A 13533-nucleotide genomic window follows, 5' to 3' on the forward strand; every position below is an offset into this window, starting at 1 on the left:
GTGTGGCTAGAAATAAAGAAGCGATATGGAGCTTTTCTGTTAAGAGGTTAGCAAGTCTGGATTTAGAAGGGGATGGAGAGGTGGTACCCCCGCCCCTTCTCCCCACCCCCTCGACTCCTGAAGGAGTTTAAATTCTAACAACATGAGGGCATGGACTACTACTATTATTTAAGACAGACTAAAAAGCGTAGTTTTTTCATACCAATTATATGAGTTCCAAACTCCTAATTACCCTCCCAGATAAACACTTTTCCAAGGACTGAAACACACGCCATGGTAAAGACCAGCATGAAGTGACAGCATGACAAGTTTCTTCTATGAGTGTGGTACACATTCATAATGATTACGACGTCAAATCATTTGCATGCAAAGGATTTCCTTCCTCAAAGCACCTTTATCTTAGTAGCATTTTTGGTTTCCTTGGATTGAAAGCAGAAGTGAATCCCTATTACAAGGCCTCCTCCCTTTTTGAATAGTGGGGTTTAAATAGTTTGGTGGCTTTCCCGGTGAAAGGTCCCAGCCGATGGGCTCTTGAGAACTCAGCCTGTGAATTTATTCACGCAGAGCCCACTGGTATCCTTGGGCTCTGAAGAGCTGTGAGACCGATTGGGGTGAAGTGGAGAAGGTGTCACAGAGGAGGAAGGCAGTCCCCACGTAAGTCACAGTTGTGTAGCTGTGTACAGTGCACATGCGGCATCTCTTGTGACAGCTGGGGCATCATAAAGGCTCACTATACTTTTCCTTCAATGTACTTTTATATCATTAATGTCACCTACCTGAATACTATTACAACTGCCATGAGTTAAAACACTGCACTGGTAACTAACGTCTTGAAAACGGGGTCATATGAAATCTATAACCTGAAAGTGAGAGAAACTTCCTTTTAGCCTTCATACACATAGTCACCACTTAGAAGAGCAAATGCCAGGGCCTGAGGGGGCACAGACAACCTAGATAATCGTGCAACCGGATAAATGAGGTAACACCCTGCAGCACCTGGCACCTGCAGCTCCTGTAACCTCGGTTCCGGTTCTCTCCCCGCGGCATGTTTCCACCTAAGAATTGAAGTGGTGATGCTGCAAAAGGAATAATCACACTTGACTCCCGATTCCCCAAATCTGCAAGGTCCCTCAGAGACTTAGAAATGTGCTTATGCTGGAAAGAAATGAATCAATTAACTCTTATCCAAGGTAACTGTCATCACTGATTCCTACTTTATATGATCCTTTTGAAAGTAGAATCCAGATATTAATGTGAAAACGTTCACTTTTAAAGCAATGGTTAATGATGTTTCAATCAACAAAACGCGAAGAAAAAGACCATAAAAAGGTAAACAGCCCAGCACTTCAGTAGGTATCAGGATATTCTCAAAATGTCGGGAATGTTGTCGGGGACTCACTTCTGATGAGCAGATGCAAACTTCAGGCACCCTGTTTCCTACAATCCGTGCGGCGATGATGAAAGGTAGTGACAGTTTACGTCCCGTCGCGTCAGACAGTTATTTAACCAGATCGGCGGCGAGCGTTTGGGGACACGCCTTCCCACGTCCCTCGCCTCCCCTGTCCCCGGGGGTTCATCCCCGAGCTCCCCGGCTCCAGGTGCCAAGTCACAAGTGCCAACTTCCTCTTGTCGGGCGCGGGTGGGGCCTGACTGGGTCTCGGGGGCCCGGGCCCTCGGGCCCCGACACGGAGCGGGAGCCGGGCCCAGGCCCCCAGACCTCCTGACCTCGCCACCCTCCGGCGCCCCACCGGGCGCCCCCAACCCGGGCCGAACAGGCGCCGCGCCCTGCCCGCCCCCCACCGACTGCGCAGCCCCGCACCTGAGGATGTTGTCCGCGTAGGTGAGCAACAGCTTGGAGGCTTCCAGAAAGGTCTCTAGGGTGTTCTGGCAGAGCTCGGCCACCGCAGGGGACGTGGAGTCCGAAGAGCTGCCCAGCGCCGCGGCCGCCATGCTTGAGCGCCCGCGCCCGTCACCGCCCCTCGCGCGCCGCGTCCCGCACTGAGCAGGCGCCTCAGCGCGCGGCGGCCACTGCGGCGGGCCCGGCGGGGCCCGGGCTCGGCCGGGAGTGCGGATGGGCCGGGAGGGCAACGGGACGCAGGGGCCTTGGCTGGGCCGGTTGGGGGCTGTCCGGAGGGTCAGGGGTTTTGACTGGGCGCGACAGTGACCAGGCTGTCAGGGCCCCGCGGGCTTCCACCACCAGGGGCGGGGTGCTTGCTCAAGGGCTGGGAAGCCTTGGAGGACCGGCGGGGTACCTCGTAGCCAGGGCTGCGGGGGGCGTTCGCGGCAGGAGGGGCGAGGGCTGGCCCTGGGGGCGGGGCTTCGCCAAGAGGGGCGGGGCCTGCGGGGGCGGGGCCTGCGGGGCGGGCCTGTGCTGGCCGGCGGGCCGCGGAAACCTGCTTCCTCCCCGCGTCGATGGATCCAGCCACGGAGGTGGGGAAGACCCCTGTACCTTCCAACACCCCTTTCCTCCAAATGAAACAATCTCATAGCTTCCTCCTCGAAGATTGTCAGGCCTTCCTGGATAGATGTGATGAAAGACCCCAGAAGGAAGGAACAACAAACGTTAAAAAAAAAAAAAGGCAAAAACCGCGTGGCTGTAAACTCCGCTGGGTTTCTGGTACATGGATTCTTTTTAGAATTAGATGAATGATTTAAAATCTCTTATGCTCTGGTTTCTCTTCAGATCACATCTGTCACCTTAAAATCTCGCATAAATTCCAGCTTAAATAGTATAATGCCCTCGTAAAAAAGTGTTTTTCAATCGCAGGTTACAATGTAGTGTTTTATGAACTCAGTTTACCTTGTGACCAGCATAAAACACATACCCAGTAGACGGAATAGAATAGGGAGCGGGGAGGAGGAAAGGCAATAAAAATATCCCAATAGTAGTAAGGGTATTATTTTTTTTGTTTTTCTGGTAGATCATGTGATCAGTGACCTTTATTCTTTTTAGAAGATGAATCCTGACCTCTATAATCCATCCTGTCCTTACCATGCCCTTGAAAATGTACCAGTAGCTTCCTTCTTTGTAGAAATTGCTTTTCAAGCCTCAACAAATATTTTTCTTGACCTTTAAAAGATATTTGCCTAACTTTTTAAACTGTTCTCGATGCTTTATCTTGTTTGCTTTTAAAATTTGCAATTTTCTTCCAGTATCTATGAGCAAGACCCGGAGCTATGCCATCTACTTCACTTACCATTCATCTGCCAGATATTTGTGAAGCTTTTAATAAATATGTAGGTTTTTGGAACAGCTTCCAAGAATAGTGTGTTTAACCCATAGTATGCTGCTAACTGCTGTAACTAAAATTTTCAGTGACTTAACACAAGAGAAATGTCTGTCTTGCTCACTTAATGGCTTAATAATGTAGGAGTCATTAGTCATTGGGCAGCTTTTCTCCATGTAATGATCCAGGGACTGAGGCTCTTTCCATCCTAGAGAATAGAGGTCAACAAACATTTTCTTTAAAGGACTAGGTAGTAAATGTTTAAGGTTTTGAAGCCATAAGGTCTCTGTTTCAACTATTTATTAATAATTCTGCTTCTGCAGTTATATAGTTCCATAGACACTATTTAAAACTGTATGGGCTTGGCCATATTCCAATGAAACTTTATTTACAAAAACAGGTAGCCTGCTGGATTTGGCCTGTAGTTTCCTAACTTCTGCAATAGAGCTTCAGAGACTTCTGAATTTAATTAATGGTTGGGGAAAAGGCATACCTGCATCATAACTGCATGGGCCCAGAAATGACATACAGCATTTTCTCTACCATGTCATTGGCAAAAAGGGAGCCCCATCTAGATAAAAGGAGGGGAGGCTGGGAAATGTAGTCAGTCCCTGGCTGGACAGGCACCACCCACCCCTCTATAAATGATGGAAGGTAGGACTGGGGTTATAACTAGCCATTTCTATCACAAATTACATTCCCCTTGAGTTTCTTTTTTCCATTAGCACATTTATTTGTCCTTATAATAACTGTATAAAGTTATTATATACTATATAGTATTTATGATTTTTTTAAAGCAACAGAAGACTTTTTTTTGCAAATAAAATCTTAGGAGGAAACCCAGTATATGCAAAACACCAAAGCGGTGGTGCTCTAGAAGTGAAGTAGGTAAGTGTGTGTGTGTGTAGGAGGAACAGAATGCTATTAGCTGAGACTTCCACTTGACAGAGATAATGGCCTTCCAGTATCTTTGTGGTGAACATGTTAACAGTATGAAAACCAATGCCAGAGAGTTCATACTGTGATAATAATGTGCAGTCCATAAAATCATAGATATGATTATTTCAAGGGTAATTCAGTATGTTATTTTAAATCACCTGGAATTTAAATCCTTCCAAATTACTGTTTACCAATATTTCCATTAAAGTTCTTGAGCAACTACAATCTCTCTTGGATACCACCATTTATAAAGCTATTAAGGGAACTTATTACTATAAGGGACTTTGACTTACTCTTTTCCCCGTCTGCTTCTTCCATTTAAGTCAAGTTGAAAATATTGATTTTTCAGTTTCCTTTACAACTAAAATTAAAAATATTAAGCTACCCTTAATCTCTTTATCCCACTATTGCTTCAAACTAAAGAATGTTCTAGTATTAAATCAGCTTTGCACTTCCATTCTTTTACTTGATTTTTTTGTCCAAAATGATTTTCTTTTCCAGGATTCAAGCTTTATTAATCACATCATCTTTAGAATTGACACATGATGGCACAATTCTTAAATACAGCAGAAAAAAAGAATTAAACCATTACAATTTCCCCAGGATGTTTTGTCAAAAAAGAAAATGCTGACCTCAATAAAGACCATCAGCAAGGAGATAGGTAGAAGCCTTTCAGTAATTAGTGTAGTGATTCGTTATACTGTGATTGCCTTACATAATCAACTGACAACTATTGAGCACCTGTTGTGTGCAAAGCAGAGATAATTGACATAAGACTTTTAATTTAGTAGGAAAGCTACAACTAATGATAATACCTTACATACAGATAGCTGTTTAATGAAACAAAAAAGTAAGTTACTTAGTAAGAAATGCACAAAGTGATGCATGTCTAGGAGCCAATGTGAGGGTATGTATTTATTCATTCATTTCATCATTCATTCATTCACCAGTATTTATGAAGTGACTACTAAATGCCAAGCACTGTGGTAGGCACTAGGAAGCAGTGAAGGAGTGGAGCACAGCCCCGGCTTCATGGAAGTCATCAGTTTATACAGTGTTTAGAGCCGCAGCAGCAGCACCACCACGGAACCTGTCAGGAAGACAGCTTCTCAAGCCCCATCTAAAGGTGAGGCCCAGTAATCTATGTAGCAGCAAGCCTTTCAGGTAATTTGATGCACAGTAAAGCTTGAGAACTGGTTTAGAGGAAGGAAAATTTCACTGTGAGCTGCCATTTCATGTAAGAGGAAGAATTTGAATAGTATCTTTAAATTTGGAGATTAAGGAAGTGAGGACTTCCTAGATTGAGAAACCCCCTCCTCCCCATTTAATAGGGACAACATCCTAGCAATGTTGCCTCAACATCGCTATCTCTTCCTTGCCATTACCTTAGTTGGCCTCATCATCTTTTGTTCAGCTGTAACTCTCTTCCCATATCCATTTCCATATCTCTTGAATTCACCTTGCACACTACTGTAACAGTGATCTTTTTAAAGCACACATCTGGTCATGTTATTCTTCTGGTTAAAAAGTTTCCTATGGCTACCTCTCACCCACATTCGAAAGTCAAATGGTGTCAGGAACCAAGCAAGTAACTTACAGGTATGAAGTGGCTTTCTTCTTGACAAAAGGAATAGCAGAGACTCTGGTGAAGGGGATGAGTTTACCATATCTTTCCCAGAGGAATTTAGATTCAATATAAGAATGTTGCCATCCAAATTAGAGCAGGACTGCCAGGCTATCATCTCTGATCTGCAGCACCCAATCCAAAATCTTTGGCATGACACCTAAGGCTTTTTGTGATTGGTCCGTTTACTCTCATGCTTCATACCACACCTCAAATCTAACACTGGCCATACTGAACTACTAGCAGTTTGTAGAAGATACCATGTCTCCAGGCCTTTGTTCTACTCCACCTGTCAGGATGCCCTCCCACCCAATTACTAGATGAACATTTACTCATTTTCAAGATGCAGCTCAAGAATCACTTTTTTGAAGACTTTCCTGACTTTGGAAGGTAGCGATGACCTACTTGTTTCCTTTGTATAATAATAATTATTTTCTTCTATGATACCATCTGTTACTGTCAGTATTTGCACATTTCCATGGCTGGGTCTCTCTACTAGACTGTGAACTTCTTGAAAGCAAGAACTATGTCCTATTCATTTTTGTATGCCAGCTTTTAGCACAAAATAGGAGGAAAATGAATGTTGAAGAAAACAAAGCACAAGCAAAGATACAGAGATGAAAAAAAAGCAAAAGTCAAACTAGGGATAGTGAGAAGATCAATTTTGCTGGGTGAAAATCTATTTAATAAAGAAAGGGAGCTCTATCTGGAAAGATGATTTGTAATCAGAATACAAAAAATTTAAAAACCTACAAAATCTGAAAAGAAAGCTATGGTAAGTGGAGTGCTTTTGAAGATTTTGATTAAAGAAAATACCATGGTGTTGTAGTGAGGAATATGGTATTAAATCATATAAAGCTATTGAAACATCATAAAATTTCCCACCCCTTTCCAAACGAAAGGAGATCAGAGGTAGAAATAAAAATAAAATGACTTTTTGTGGTATTACTTTTTGACAAGATTTTAATTGATTTGTCACTTCTTATCCAAGATAATTTTGTGATGTTACAAAAGAAAAATAAAACAGTACATTAGAACTTACGTTTCATATGAATTTGGCTTCAAAGAAAATACTGTAGGTCTTTCCAACCTATGATTTAAAAATGTTATTTAACAATGAAAAGAGAGCAAGTTTGGGTTACTTCTCATCATCTAGTTTTACTTATTTTATAACCACGTGTTTAATTCCTCTTAAACTCCAGTCATTAAATGTAGGTCACACTAAGAAGTGACTGAATAGGCCTTGAATCAAGGATGATTCAAGGTCATACTGGGCTTCACTGAACTATTTTAGACAAAGTATATTTACAAACTCATTTAAATCTAGTACTAACCCGGAAAAGCTAAGCTTGGCCCAAATGCTTCCCTAGAGCTGGAAAAGAACACAGAGCACTCTATGCAGAAACAGTCACTTCAAGAGACACTGCCCAGAAAGAAAATGGCTAAGAGGTTCAGATGCAGATTATATAGAAGAATCTGAAGAAGAAAAAAGGATACAAAGCTCACACCTGGGACGGCATGTGAGCCACATAGATGGTCATCTAAATACCACCTTGCCGATTTCTTGATTTTCTTTTTTAATTTCCATGCTGTATTTTCCCTTCATAGATTCTCAGCCACCTCTGAGCAAATATAATTACTGAATTTTTCACTTAGAAATAAATGTCTACATCTTTTCCTGTTGTCTCCTTTCTTGTCAGACACTGGGTGTTGTATCTTGAGCACTGCTCCAGATCTAGCAACAGTTTCTAAAAAGTAACTGTATTATTACAAAAACATTATTTATTGTAGAAAATAGTCAATAAGGCTAAGCAAATATAAAGGGGGTAATCACATCCCAATTTTTAAGGTCTTGCAGACCTTAAAAAAAAAATGTAAAAAAATGGATATAGTTTTTTTGTATCCTGTTATCTCCAAATAATAGTTTCAACATCTTCCCACATTAATCAATACTCATTTATGAAGTTATTTTAAATGGATGCACATTTACAAATACCTACAAAGTACACAACAAATTTCTTGGTATTGGGCATTTTGCTGAGTTCCATTAAATATTACAAATAACTGTGGGAGGAACCGTAGTAACTCAGACGCTACAGTAACTGCATGAATTCTTTTCTAGGATTCCAGTAGAATACGATGGTGTTCCTTCCTCCACAGCAGCGGTACACGTGAGCCTTGTCATTATACAAAACACTTCCCGTTCTGATGGACAAAAATGCTGTCTCATCGCGTTATTTATTCCTGATTATCTGAGACTCACTGAGCTTACGAGAGACACCCTGGAAGCACTCCCCGGATCCCGGCCGCCTCCCACTGCCTGACCTCCGCCAAGGTGACGCGAAAGAAAGACTACGGGGGGAAGCCGGCTCCGACGTAATGCGTGTATCTGCGTGCGCATGTACGGGCGTGCGTGCTCGCGTGCGCGTGCGCAAGCTAGCGTGGTCGCCGAGGACGACCGCCGTGTGAGTGGCCGGCCAGAGGTCTGCTGCAGGTATCGGCTGCTGGCGGCTCGTGTTCTTCCAACCCTCCACCGCCAATTCGGGTCGGGGTCAGCCAGGGAGAGGGAAGTCTGATGACCAGGGCTTGGTTTCTTTTCCTCTCGCCATACTTTCTTCCTGTGTGTGTGTGTGTGTGGTGGTGATTGACAGGCGGTGCGGGGATTGGCCACACCCCTTACTCCCCGCCCCTGGCCTTCGTGATCCCTGAAACCCCCATTATCTCCGCGTGTTGAGTATCAATAAAGTCCAGTTTCTCGTCCTTCAAAGAATAGGCCCGGGAACGTATTTTGTGCCACTGCCACCAGAAATACTATTTAGAATAAAGCCTTGGTAATTCTGAAAAAGGATGCTTCCTGCAGCCCATATAAGGCTCACAGTGCCTTTATTTTCTTCATTGTATTGTGTTCTGGTGAATTGAAGGAATCGTCATTTCACCTCTCTGTCTTGGAACGTCCGAGGGTACTTACAAAAGGGAGATAAGTCCCAACAGGTGGTCTGATAAGTACAACTTAAAACGATGTAACATTGTTTTCCCTGTGCTCATTAACAGCTCACACCAAGCACCTGAAAGAACATCTCGGGCTATTGTTTCTTAGGCCTTTAAGGTATTTAAACAACAGTGAGTACCTCCAGCGCCTGTTGTGGTCTGTTACGGGAGTGTGTTTCTGCTCATCACAATCTCAGCCATGTTTTCAAACTGCTTGCAAAATACCGTAAAAATCACAAACCCTCATCTATGTTCAAGATTATACCAGCAATTAATAAGTAAAAGACTTTTTGGAACGGTGTCAACATCCAGATTGCGTAGGCGGGTTGTCATCACAGGCATTGGCTTAGTGACTCCTCTGGGTGTTGGAACACAACTGGTCTGGGATCGTCTGATCCGAGGAGACAGTGGGATTGTTTCAGTGGTTGGTGACGAGTACAAGAGTATCCCTTGCAGTGTTGCTGCTTACGTGCCAAGAGGTTGTGAAGAAGGTCAGTTCAATGAGCTAAACTTTGTGTCCAAATCAGATATCAAGTCCATGTCTTCTCCCACCATTATGGCTATCGGGGCTGCAGAGTTAGCCATGAAAGATTCTGGCTGGCATCCTCAGTCGAAAGCTGATCAAGCGGCTACTGGTGTTGCAATTGGCATGGGAATGGTTCCTCTTGAAGTTGTTTCTGAAACTGCTCTGATGTTTCAGACAAAAGGTTACAATAAAGTCAGCCCTTTCTTTGTCCCTAAGATTCTGATCAATATGGCAGCAGGCCAGGTGAGCATTCGATATAAACTCCGAGGCCCCAATCACGCCGTATCTACAGCTTGTACCACGGGAGCACATGCTGTGGGAGACTCATTTAGATTTATAGCCCACGGTGATGCTGATGTAATGGTGGCTGGAGGTACAGATTCTTGTATTAGCCCTTTATCTCTTGCTGGATTTTCCAGAGCCCGTGCTCTGAGCACAAACTCTGATCCTAAGTTGGCATGTCGACCATTTCATCCCAAAAGAGATGGTTTTGTAATGGGAGAAGGTGCAGCTGTGCTGGTGCTGGAAGAACACGAACATGCTGTTCAAAGAGGGGCCCGGATCTATGCAGAAGTTTTGGGCTATGGACTCTCAGGTGATGCTGGCCATATAACTGCCCCCGATCCTGAAGGAGAAGGTGCCTTAAGGTAAAAGCTGTGTTTCGTTCAAAATATTTCTTCAAATAAGAGATTTTACTGGAATTTCAAATTAGGGGAGATTGTAGTATCTGGCCATGGTGTATGGTATCTATTGTTTTTCCACTTTAGACTAAACAGTGCTTTTGAATTCTTTGCTTTAACGTGTTTGAAATATCTGGAAGCATTTGAACATCCTTACAAAGACAATTTTAGTTAAGTCCAAGGAAGTTGTGAAGAAGGCCACGTGTTTCTTTGCCAACCTTTTATACCTGCAATTGTGCTTAACAACTGTCAGAGTGCTCTCTCCCACCATCCTCCTCGTTGCCCTTCAGCTCCCTTGGAAAGTAAAGTCAATCCTTTCTTCTAGATGTGTCTGGTCTCTGCTTGATTTCAACAGGGTTCTGTTATTAAATCAGTACTTCCCAACCTGTGATCACCCCTAGAGAGCTTATTAAAATGCAAAGTCTGACTCTAGGTGTAGGGTAGTTCTTGAGATTATGCATTTCTGACAAACTCCCAAGTGATACTAATGCTGCCGATCTGAGGACCGCACTTTGAAAAGCAAGTTGCTATTGTAGAAGAGATAGTTAAGTTAAAAAAAAAAAAACACACACACACAACAACACAAAAATTCCCTGTCATTCTGTGAACTAATAGGTTAGCCTGCTTAGATCATGTTATGTTGTAACCAGTTAAATTAGCCAGGGGTTGGCAAACACTTTCTGTAAAGGGACAAATAGTAAATATTTTTGGCTTTGTGGGCCATAGGGTCTCTGCCACAACTACTCCACTCTGCCTTGTAGAAACAGCCACAGACAATACATAAATGAATGGGCATGTTTCAGTGAAACTATTTACAAAAATAGGCATCTGGCCAGGGCCATAGTTTGCCAACCCCTGAATTATACTCTTGAGTTTTAATAAGCAGAGATTTCTAGTAGAGCTAGAAATGTGAAGTGGCCAGCTAGATGAAGAACTAGTTATGTTTAGATGAAACCTTTCAGCACATTACAAATTATATTCTGAGCTGCCTCTTAAGGAAATATATACAGCTCAAAGATTAGGAACTAAAAAAGGTGTTGACATCCATGAGCTTTTCCAAAGTTGTTCTGGAAAAATGTTTTATTTTTGGATTTGTTTGTTTCTTAGCTGGCTTTGTATTTTGTTTAGAATTCTTACAGCCTAAATAAAGAGGATTTTAAAAGGTTATTTGAAGCATCAAAGTAATGATACAGACATTTTTAGATTATTGGGAAATATGCCAAGTTTTACATTTAAATGAGAGAAAAAATTAAAACATGGTTATAAATTTTTTCTCCACATTTTAAATCTACACACACGCGCGCACATGCACACAGGTAAATTCCTAGAAGAAAAATCATTTTAGGCTTGAATCAGTGTATTTTTTTCCCCCAAGAGAAAAAGTCATTTCAGATAAATAGAAATATATTTTGTTAGAAATTATAAAATCCATAGGCTTGTATGTTTATCTGTTGGTGATGAATCAGTCCAAGGTGCTAGGGGTGACAGTGTTTTCATATAGATGGCATTCTAACTCACATAGTACTCCAAGATGGGGTTCTGTTCTTAGAGCAAAGGATTCTTTTCATCCAGTGTACTTGGATATTTCTTTCACCTGAGCCATACGGGTAATGAATCTGATGTTAAAATTAAACTTAGTTGTGATACACTTCTTTTGTTATTTCATTAGATGTATGGCTGCTGCTGTCAAAGATGCAAATATACAGCCCGAAGAGATATCCTATGTCAACGCACATGCTACTTCCACACCGTTGGGAGATGCTGCTGAAAACAAAGCTATCAAATACCTTTTCAAAGACCACGCACATGCCCTTGCCATTTCCTCAACTAAGGGAGCCACGGGACATCTGCTGGGAGCTGCTGGGGCAGTTGAAGCAGCGTTTACTGCTCTGGCTTGTTATGATCGAAAACTACCACCTACTTTAAACCTGGATTGTACAGAACCAGAGTTTGATCTCAATTATGTTCCACTAAAGGCACAGGAATGGAAAACTGAGAAAAGATGTATTGGACTCACCAATTCCTTTGGTTTTGGCGGTACTAATGCAACACTTTGTATTGCTGGCATGTAGGACAAATAATTTGTAATTAAACATTGATTTTTTTAATGTTATAAAAAACAGTTAAGTGAAGAAAGCCTGTGTTTCTATAAATGCATTTATTTATATGTCAATACCCAGCTTTCCTTTATCTATGGATTATCAGGGTTTCTCAACCTTGGCACTACTAATATTTTGGGCAGGATAAGTATTTGTTGGGGAAAGGGGAGCTGTCCTTTACATTGTAGGATTCTTCACAGCATCTTCCTTGCTATCCACTAGATTCCAGTAGCACCCCCTCCCCAGCTGTAACAACCAAAATTGTTTCTAGACAGTGCCAAATGTTTCCTGGGGGGCAAAGTAGCCCCCATGTGAGAATCACTGATCTATGTTATTCTAATACTCTTATCTCAAACAACTCTTTGTGACACTTCACCTGCTCTTGTCTCTTTCACAAACATTTAGTGAGTAGCTGCTCTGCTAAGTAGGGTTGCTGTATTGTACAACTCCAGGCACACCATTCCCGTACAATATGTAGGAAAAGAATACAAACATAACTGGAAGTTTGCATCATAGATCAAGGTTCTTTGAGTAAAGCAATCAGCCAACAATGATCTATTTATCCCTATGCATCTAGCTCTCTTCTATTCATATTACCTCTACTGAGATTCAGTAAAATAAACTCCCAAGCCATCAGTTCTCTGAAAGAAGGAAGTGCAATAGTGCAATAGGTTTGGCATTTTTTATTCTTGTATTAATGGCGGTACCTAGTGATTAATGGCGGTGAGGGTCCTTGGGAAGTAGAAAAGAACTTGGTGGTTCAAGCCACATCATCTCAGCCCACCTGTAACTTTATTGTTGCTATAGTAGGTAGTTTTTGTGTTTGCTTCCAACGTTCTGCCACAAGTGCTGGTGGTGTCTCTACTTTAAAGCCAATGAGATTCATCTCCATTGGCTGGAAGAGTTGGGAGTAGGAGTAGGATAAGTTCCCCAGTGGCAACACTCAACCTCTGAGGGATGAGAATTAGGAGATAAGTGCCACAGTCTCCTTTCTGAGGGATATCCAAGGTTCTGTGCAGTTCTTAGAGGCCCTGTTTTCAGTCAGATAAAACTTCAGTGCTCACAGCGTTAACCAGCTCAATAACACATTACTTGCTTTATTTCCTTCCCCGTCTTTCTGCCCTGATTTTAATCCTGCTTCCAGGAATGAGCTCCAAAAATCACCCTGTCTTAAGGTCTGATTTCTGGGGGACTCAAACTAAGGAGTTTTATGTTGCAGTGGGGGGTTATATATCAAAGTGATAGAGTGAATAAGTGGTTAAAGTGGGATGAGTGTATATCTGCAAAGTTCCCTGCATTTTAATAGGCTGAATATATTGCCTACCCACTGACCTTTATCCTTTATATACCTAAGACGCCAGCCATGTTCATTCATCTGTCAGTTTTAATTCTTATTGGCACACATTGATTTCTTCAACTGAAATTGGTTGGATGATAACCCTGGACCTGG

At 42.3% G+C, this 13533-nt stretch overlaps 2 protein-coding genes across 5 annotated transcripts in view; one reads left to right on the forward strand and one right to left on the reverse strand.

Moving 5' to 3' along the window:
- The window catches only part of NGLY1 (N-glycanase 1), a 52993-nt gene extending 50680 nt beyond the window's left edge, over positions 1-2313 (reverse strand). The window contains exon 1 of one of the 4 annotated variants that reach the window (XM_081072963.1): positions 1820-2313. In XM_081072963.1, the coding sequence (XP_080929089.1) occupies positions 1820-1950 (131 nt within the window). In that variant the 5' untranslated portion in view covers positions 1951-2313. The remainder of the gene's footprint in view (positions 1-1819) is intronic. The other 3 variants (XM_081072964.1, XM_081072965.1, XM_081072966.1) reach the window with 3 other exon arrangements.
- Positions 1604-12155, forward strand: OXSM (3-oxoacyl-ACP synthase, mitochondrial). The gene is made up of 4 exons (XM_081072967.1): positions 1604-1840; positions 7913-8284; positions 8842-9951; positions 11654-12155. Exons 3-4 carry the CDS (start codon positions 8978-8980, stop codon positions 12054-12056), a joined length of 1377 nt encoding a protein of 458 aa, XP_080929093.1. The 5' UTR covers positions 1604-1840; positions 7913-8284; positions 8842-8977; the 3' UTR covers positions 12057-12155.
- Positions 12156-13533: the final 1378 nt, after the last annotated feature.

This window comes from Rhinolophus hipposideros (genome assembly GCF_964194185.1).
Source record: "Rhinolophus hipposideros genome assembly, chromosome: 14".
Lineage (NCBI taxonomy): Eukaryota > Metazoa > Chordata > Mammalia > Chiroptera > Rhinolophidae > Rhinolophus > Rhinolophus hipposideros.

Bases quoted from the DNA above. Each gene is read 5' to 3' on its own strand.
- OXSM (XM_081072967.1), top strand. From the start codon at position 8,978: ATGTTTTCAAACTGCTTGCAAAATACCGTAAAAATCACAAACCCTCAT. The intron at 9,952-11,653 runs GTAAAAGCTGTG...TTATTTCATTAG, and splicing joins GAAGGAGAAGGTGCCTTAAG to ATGTATGGCTGCTGCTGTCA.